General features: G+C 37.3%; 1 protein-coding gene across 1 annotated transcript; it reads right to left on the bottom strand.

Moving 5' to 3' along the window:
- Window positions 1-763: 763 nt before the first annotated feature.
- On the bottom strand, window positions 764-9576 carry LOC128217034 (fatty acid-binding protein, intestinal-like). The gene is made up of 4 exons (XM_052923849.1): window positions 9476-9576; window positions 5499-5665; window positions 4596-4706; window positions 764-1344 (listed from the first exon to the last, which is right to left on the bottom strand). Exons 1-4 carry the CDS (start codon window positions 9558-9560, stop codon window positions 1294-1296), a joined length of 414 nt encoding a protein of 137 aa, XP_052779809.1. The 5' UTR covers window positions 9561-9576; the 3' UTR covers window positions 764-1293.

The following is a 9576-nucleotide window of genomic DNA, read 5'->3' as shown; positions in this document are numbered from 1 at the left end:
CAGCCGCGGCAAGTGCAGGGATGCTGAGATATCTTCGTCACCGCCCACCCCGGTTTTTGGCATTTTTCGCTGCATTTTAGAGTGCAAAATAGCCTTGTAGGCGAATGGAAACGGTGACGGCGGCGTAACGTAGGAAATCGAGAGTGCTAAATTTCAAGACCAGAACAAACCTCCTATCATTTGTGGTTCCGGAGAAATAGTCGAGATTTGCATCCCCGTACCGGGTACGTTTGGGGTACGTTAAAAAGTACGAAATATCGCTAATTTGGTCATACTTTGACGCGTTGGAAACCGGTGACCAAATATCATCCCGATCTCCCCGACAGGTGCATCTTGAAGGGTAGAGCGTTCCCTAAATGGCAAAATTGGTCCCAGCCGCGGCAAATTCAGGGATGCTTAGATATCTTCTTCACCGCCTACCCCAGTTTTAGGCATTTTTCGCTGCATTTTAGAGTATAAAACAGCCTTTGTGGTTAAGGTTAGGGTTAGAACATGGATGTAATAGGTAACAAATTAGAATGCACTTAGAGGCTGTCATTATATTAATCTCGAGTTCTCTATACAGAAAGAACACTCTCAATGTACATAAATAAAGTCTCTTGAACAGATATCCCCGTGTTTAACATTTACATATATTTGAGCAGTTTGCCCATAATGCAATACAGACTGTTTTTGTTGGTTTATTGTTTTATAAGCCATTAAGAATCGTTTTAAAATGAAATATGATTGTTTATTTAACGACTTAAAAATATTACAACAGCATTATCATAGTCATAAGCTCTTATATTGACAAACTCTTGAATGCAATTTTCATAAAAGAGATGTATGTTCAATATTCGTACTTCAAAACTACATATCTGATATCAACTTCCACACATGGAAGAAGTCAAATAAGTCATCGAAAGTAATGTAAAGTTTGTTTGGCCTTACGCGACCGACTAATAAAAAAATGCGACTCAAACGTTTGGTATGCTTCATCGGTGGTCGAATAAGTTTTCGTTTTTTTATGGAATTAGAATAACAAAATAATACCCACTCATACCAAAATTGTTTGTCGGTTAAGGCCAAATTTTATTTTTAATTTCAATAGTTTTCCAAATACGTTTCCAAGGCAATACATAAAGATTTAATGATTAATTGATAGAATGATTGATTGATTAATGTTATATAACCCAGCCTAAGTCCAATAGATTTTGTTATTTAAGAAATGATTGCTATTTTGAACAACACAGGGCATGAATCATTGCACGCATATTAGAATAGACACTAAACAAGATAATTAGAAAATCAGTCCTAGCACTTCTTGAATATTCTTTTGCCCTGGACGCCTTCGCAAACCATTGTCTGAAAAAGAATGCATATTACAATGAGTTAGATGTAGATGATTATATAACGACATGGAAAAAGACATCTACAAAGACACTGTTTTGTATTACACTCTACTTGCCCCAGAAGAGTCTTAGACTTCTGCTTCTGAGACCTTGAAACTTACCACATTTGTGTTCGGGTTTGGGACACATTGTTCGTGTTTTAGTAGCCATTTTGACTGTCCTATGATTGACTGCGTCATTACTATTAATAGCGACCAATCAGAACATTTAAGATGTTACTGACGTATCATCACGGACCAAATTCCAAATGACTCACACAGAGATTCGTTTTGAGAATTGCTCGAGTCCGTTTCTTAAACTCACTTATTTGATAAACAAATGGCCTGAGCAAAGACCGTTGAGTCAATAAAAATAGTTCTGTGAACACATAACTTTAAAATAATAGCTCCAACCGATGCGCACTTTCCTCGGGTTATAACATGAATATAACTCGGGATGCACAGCAAAATATGTTCTACTATAGTTTCATAAGTTTAGAAATACCGTGTTTTATGCTCATTTCCTTCAAATTAAATACGGTGTTCTTCATAAGAACCATTGTTTTCGACATTTAATCATCCTTTTTGGAATATTAAAACAATGTTATTAAATGTAGTAATCTTATCTGGGAGTAATAGTTATCTTTAACATAAGCTTATATTGAAAGTTAATGTATTTGTAATCCGTCTTTTTTTGTATTCTGACGTTGTGTGTATGTATCTCAATCGTTAAGTTGAAAAGTGTGCTATTAATAAGATCTGGTAAAGTGTGCTGCTACTTTAATTGGCTTCGCTTAGTTTCAGATATATTTGTATTTGGTTGCCGTCACACATTAATTCGCGTTTGTATTCTAAACCCCTTCAATTGTACTTTAATATTTGATCTATTGATTTCAAAAACATGTCCACTAATACATGATTGGAACACTTGTTTTTTTAGCGTCATACTAAATATCTCTGTGGAGATTAAAACTGGCATGGATTCGTACCAATTCTGGGTCATTTAGAATTTATAAATCTGTAAAGCTGATACGGTATATCCAATAACAATAATAAGGGAAATGCAATGTTACGGTTATATAGTGACATATATAACTGCCGTAAGTTAACCTGTTAACGTTCGCGAATTGTTTCGTGTTAACCATTTGATTTCGCGATAATTATCTAGTTATCTTGTTATTATTTTTGGTAAGATAAATATCATAGGACAAAAACAGACATAAAAAATGCCCAAAACTGCCACCTATTACCTTTTTAACTGTACTGCAGTACAACATTAACTGGTTATCTAGTTATGGTTTGCGAAAACACGAAAAGACTCGCAAACAGGTTACCTGCCTCAAGACCACAGCTCATTCGGAGCTCCTCTGCCATTTTATAGAAAACAACCTCGGATGTATTTGTACAGTTTACATACTCAAAAAAGTGGTACGTTTAAGTCCGCTGCAAGTAGATCGCGTAATAATTTTATTTAGCGGTTAAACTTTGTGACTTAACTCTTGGGATTCTAAATTATGTTTACAATAATACAATTTAATGACAATCAATTTAAACATAGATCAATAAATACAACTCTAAAACACTACATTTAATTAATGATATAATTCAAATTTTTACGAACTACTTCAACAGATGTACCGGCATACATCCGAGTTTTTTTAAAAAAAAAATAGCCGAGGAGTTCCGAAAGGACCACAGTTATCTGCCCGGGTGACCAAGATCCGGATGTGATTACAGAAAAAAGAGTGCGCATGTTCAAGTATCAATATTTTATTAAAGTTGAATGCAAGAGAAGAAACAGACGGCCCTTTTGCATAGAGCTTTACATAATTTGACACTGTATTGCAAAAACAGATGAAACATATAGCAAAAACAACTGTGGTCTCACGCCACCTTACGGCAGTTATATGCCACCTTACGGCAGTTATATGCCACCATACGGCTATTTTCATCTTTGAAACCTACGCTGTTATTCCGATTCCTGTACAGTATTCCCAATGTAGTTTGTTATACGTTATGTTTTGGTCTTTTGTGTTCGACTCAAAAACTTGAAATTATAACTGTGTTTAAAAGCTCACACTTAGCTCAAACTGTTGATGTTTTTTTTTATTTAAATGCATTTTTATGTTAAACTCACTCGACTAGTATACATTAAAACAAACAAAAAAACATTAACATTTAGGAATAGGTAACAGAATATCAAACTTAATATTTTTATCAATAGCTACGTAGCCACAAATTCGCAAGTTAAACAGCGCCAAAATATCACTAATATTTTTCATCTGTACCTTATTCATATGCCTTATTTTTTTATCATTAACGTCAAATGAGTAAAACATACTAAGGCATTAAAACCAAAACGGGAGTATAAAATTCGGAAAGCGGAACAAAATATGAATCACTGGGTCCACTAGTCGCAGCAAAGCTTTGACGTGGAATGCAGCAGGCATGTTGCCATATAAAGTTCAGAGATGTTTATTAAACAAGAAATTTTTCTCAGTATAGTAGTTAAGAATAAACAAGAAGCTCCTCTGTCCAAGGCGGTAACCCCAACATCTATTAATACATCGTCTGATACCCCTGATACACTACTACGCTACGCTATGGAGTGTACCGTGTGCGAATTGGCTAGGAAAAACTCGTAATCATGAAGAATTAATGATATGAGCCAGTTTGATTGGTTCCGCAAGGTACCAGAATGAATGATGCTATCACGTAGAAAAATATTTTGGCGAAAGCCGGAATTGAACCGGGTTCGCTTTTTTAGAACAATACTATTTGCCAGTAATGACGACTAGTCGACAATATGTATCTACTGATCCTCGAGCGCCTTTGAAGCATATTTAATTGTAATATGGAATTCATTGGAAGAAGAGTTGTCTTCCCTGTCTCATGCATATTCGTTAAAAAGAAGTTTTTGTCAGTCAATTGTCCCACGGTATTTAAGAAGTATAAAGGAATTAAGTACCTTGGTTCCGACGACGCCTTAATAAATATACTTTTATGTATTTATTTTCTTGTTTTTTATTGTGAAGCTGTGTTAAAATTGTGCCTTTTATTTTAATAAGTTCCCGTTAATTATAAAGCCACTGAGCTTGTCCAACTAGTTTACTTTGTTTTATTATACTGAAGTGATCAGCCACTGAATACCACGACAAAGGTTGATTTGTCGATAACCACACAATAACGGTTACTTTGGTGCCAAAACAATTAGTATATTTGTTACCTGGACCATTTCCCCATTGACAATTTCTCTGACGATGGTGACTGATTTCTTGTCGCCGTCACTAGGAGTCATTTCGACAGTCAATTTTCCATCGCTGAAAAGGGCCGTTGCCTAAAAGAAAGTGAAACTGTTCTTGAGCCTTTTTATGATGTATATACTCCAAGAAATAATAAGGGGTTGTAAATCGGTGTTGTCATTGGTTTCGTGGTCTTATACAATGACAATTATTTCCTTTCAAAGCCTGTGTCTGTTTTTATACATTTGATCTATCTAAGAAATTAAACTGTTTTAACATAGCAGGTTCCAAGACAACCATGTTGTATGGAAGGTTTTGATACACAACCCAGAGTGGAGTACAAAACCGGTCATTCACTAAGTTGTCCCAAAAGTCCTTGACAAAAACTTATTCAAACATTCTCCGTTCACATAAGATTGAATATTCTTTAACAAAGATATGAAGCGTATGTATTTATAAGGATGCCTTTCATGTTCAAATATTATTGGTGCCCCTCTTCGTGTTGACCTTGTGTTCAGGGCTGGAATTCAATATTGATCTTAATCGGATCTAAGAACGATGTAGCTAATCGGATTATATGTTATTTATAACTGACCAATAGAGTGAATAAAGTCAATGATGTATTACCCTAAGATTAGTTTAAGTTGTATATTGAATACCAACCCAGGGCTAGTATAAGATATCGATCTTATCCTTAATCTTAGACATGCCTCAGTGAGTTCATTCAGCCCATTGGTCAGCTAAATATACAAACCAATCAAAACACTTAGGCTCTATTCTTAAAGTTAAATTCAATCTAAGTTGCTTATTGAATATGGCCCATGGTCGCATATCTAATCTTGTAAAATTGTTTACTTATGTTTTCGTCTATTTCAAACCTAACTCACCTTTCCTTCGACCATTGCCTTGGAGTCGAACTGTTTACCGAGTTCGAAGGAGGTGTTTTCGGTCTTTGGTCCCATTTTTAACGTCACTTTAATAGTGTCGCCCTCTGTCGCGAAAGTCATAACCGGGGTGCACTGCATAGCCGCCTTTCGCGTGATCACGTTCATACCTGTAGGAAGAAGATTAAGTTTATGGGTGGAAATTAGGATATTTTCCTTTGTTTTCTGATACTAAGATCAATTTGTCGAGGAAAGCAATTAGGTTAGAGATCAAGATATACATTTCCTGTATACTGTGAAATCATTGATGTTCGTGGTTTTCGTGTGTGATCCGAAATATAGATACTTTAATAACTTTTTCAATTGCCATGTTATGTACATACTCTAGTATATTCTGTACTGAGGTTGCAGTATACAGTGGTATACAGGGTAAATACCGAACTCACTGTATATCTACCTATTACTGTTTTGTTAATATATAATTTTTGGCTTAGAAGGGACTGTACACCAGATTGGCACAAAAAAGTTTTTTCTTTGCGAATCTCAGGACAATTATTTAATAGAATGTTAAAACTCTTTGATATCATAATTGTACGTAAGTTTTAATGCATTGTACACATCGATACCAAGTTTATGTCAGTTTTCGACAATTTTCTTTCTTTTTTTCGCTATTTCATCATACGGAGTACAGTCCCTTTAATTTTTTTTAAACCAAATCAATCCTTGTTGTTATGAACCAAATGAGAGAATCATATGCTAAAACGTGTGCTGTTCATGAAAATCTCCAGTTTAACAAGATGTGCGTGTTGAATGTTGGTACTCGTTTTTTTTCTTTAATGAAATATTTAATCGTCACATTAATTGGAGTAAAAATCACTGGTAAAGAATGCAAGTTGTATCGACAATTAGTTGTATCCATTTAAGTTTTTTAAGTAAATTGGCCATTTCGCACGCGAAACACTGATTTCTTTTGTTTAATAACATCACGGGAAAAACGTTTCACTTGTGTACCAAACCTTAATCAAGGTTAGAATAAATGAACGTTTTGTTATAAGAAAATAAAATTGGTTGAACTATGTATTCGATAAACGGACTACATTCGATGTAGGTGTACAAACAATGCGGTAAAAAGGTGCAGAAAGAAAAGTAGATCAAGCATGTTCAGAAAGTATTTTAATAACAAACCGTGTAGCTTCAATACCTATAAGTGATGAAAATATGTCAATGGTCTGAGAAGGTATAATGCACCAGTCAATTGTAACCACGCCCCCCGCCCCCCCAGGTCTGGGGTATACCGTGGATGGCGGTGGAAATGGGCCGTGTTTTTACCTTTCAGGTGTCCCCGCAGTGCCGAGTGAATGCGGTGGTTTTGTTTACGCATCGAAAATAGCGGGGAATAGGCCTAACCTTGTTATCCCGGGGTGCGGGGGCATTTGATGAGGATTTTACTAGCAGTTTGTCCCCGCTGAACGGGGGTTTTACCCGGAATTGGCTGGACCGATAGTCAAAATCCCCGCTATTCCCTGGACTTGGGGAGCCGTGGTAACAATTGACTGGTGCATAACAATGCTGTGATTTCATGCGTTAAGAAATCAGATGAAAAACGCTAGATACGTTGAGTAGTGACTTTCAAAACGGTGCAATTTGTGGCTGACGCATTAGCGGTTTTCGTGTTGTTTTTTAGGCCGAGTTTCATTTCAAAGTGCCCCCATCTTCTCCTGTTTATGAACTAGATAAATGTTTAAAATCGATCAAAATAGACAAAGATAAATGCATTGATTTACCCGCATTGTGCTCTCGGTCACTAGAAACCAATTCTTACTCGTTTTTTTTCAGGCAAAATTCTATGTCTGAAGTACCCTTTGATAAAATGTCTGTATTTAAGTAATCAAATATTACACTTTTTCAATATGTTTTTTTTTCAAAAATACATCCATGGGCATGGGTGTTAAGAAAAAAAATAAAAACCTTCAAAGACCAATCAAGATCGACGACAGCATTCTCAATCGGAACATCTCGGCCATTTACCATCGAAAACAACCTCGGATATATGGCGATATACATCAGTAAGTAGTTCGTAAAATTAAAAAATGATGATATATATTAATTGTATTGCTTTAACGTGCAATTTTTACAACTTAGTTATAGTTAAAAGACCTAAATTAAAATATTAATGATAAGGAATGAGCAGAGAGAGCGAAGCGAACGAGCCCTTCTTTATCCTTGCAGCATAGTATAGTTAAATGTAAAAAATTATGTCAGTGTAAACCTTCCATATACATCCGAGGGTTTTTTCGATGGAAAATGGTCGAGGAGTTCCGATTGCAAGATTCGGTCGCAGGACGATTGCTAGACGATATCGATTCCACTGGACATCTCAGACAGCGATGATAACGGTTATTATATAACAAAATATACACAATTCACCTTTATTTCGGAGGTTGTAAACATTGCAGTAAAACATAAGAATGTTTGTAAGGAAACTTCATACTTCAGAATATGGCAATACTGCAGCGAAAGCTGTAACCATTCAAATGTTTTAAATTTATGTGAGGATGTTTCGTACTTCAGAATATGGCAATATTGCAGCGAATGTTGTAACCATTCAAATGTTTTAAATTTATGTGAGGATGTTTCATACTTCAGAATATGGCAATATTGCAGCTTAAGTTGTTTCCATTCAAAGGTTTTAAGGTTATGGCTAAAACCGGTTCTATCGCTTTAAGAAAGAAATCGGCAAATTTACTAAATATTTGAGATTTGTTCTTTAGTAATGCTGTCGTCACAAATCACTAAATGCCGCCGGCCGACGTTGTAAATGCCAGTTTTCACTAAATATCGGCCGGTGGCAGGACTGCGGCAGTTACGATCGGCCGGCGGCAGTCGGCATTTTAGACGTTGCCAGCAAGCAGCTGACATTTTAAGAAAAAGTTAAATTTCTGGCGACGTCGTGGCGATTTTTTCTATTTTTGCAAATCGGCAGGTGGCAGGGCGGGCGCATTTTTTGTTCGCGCGGTGGCAGGCAAGTGGCAGGCGGGGCGCAGGGCGATTTTTCCTCCGCGATCGAGACCTCAAGAGTCTACAAAAATCGTCCGGTGACTGCTAGAAACTAACTGCCACTCTCCAGCACCCGGCCTGCCACCGCTCTGCCACCGCCCGATTTCAATATATCGGCCGGTGGCAGCGCGTAGGCTGGGAGGCGGCAGTCAATGTCGGTAGGTGGCAGGACTGCGATCTGCCGATTTCAGACTACCAGACATTAGTTTATAATGAATTGACTATTACCATACATAACAGTTCCCATAGCGTTCTTAATTGCACCAGATCGACTAAGAGACTTAAGAACAGCGGAGTTAAGATGGCGGCTTCGAAGAAATGAACGAAGACAGCAGTTTGTTCTTGCTGTTCTACCACAAGTCAGATTATCGGGCGGGCGCAGAGCGGTGGCAGCTAAATCGCTCAACCGCCGGCCGGCGGCAGTTGTAAATGGGCTGTCCCCCGCCAGGTCGCAGGGCGGTGGCAGTTTAATTCTAGCTGCCGCCGCCCTGCCACCTAACTGCCACTTGCCGGATATTTTGGGGTGTCACGTTTCCCGCGAGCCTTTGAAACCAACTGCCGCCGATAGGCGGCATTTTGTTGGCAGTTATATGTGACTGCTCTCAGCGATGTGTAAAATATCGACCGGCGGCAGCCAACATCACGACTCTGCCGATGTCTAAAATCGGCCGGCGGAATTTAGCAATTGTGACGCTACCATAAATAATCTTATATGACTGAATTGAAGGCATTGAAGCCCAAATCAGCCGATTCTGAGACATCTTTTTAAACAAGTATCAAAACTGACAAACGGTGAACTTTAAACAGACTTCATAACATAATGACCATACATATAAATTTAATAGCAACACGTAAACAATACAAACTGAATGTGATATATTTATTTGAGCATTAAAAATAAACTAGATATAACTTTAACTTACCCATTGCTTCAAGAACCTTCTCGACATTTTCGTTCTTATATTCTTTCCACTCCCCACCGAACAGAGTTTGGAACTCAGCAGCCATTTTGGATTGAACACAA

This window comes from Mya arenaria, chromosome 2 (genome assembly GCF_026914265.1).
Source record: "Mya arenaria isolate MELC-2E11 chromosome 2, ASM2691426v1".
Lineage (NCBI taxonomy): Eukaryota > Metazoa > Mollusca > Bivalvia > Myida > Myidae > Mya > Mya arenaria.
This window is presented reverse-complemented; position numbering and strand designations above follow the sequence as displayed.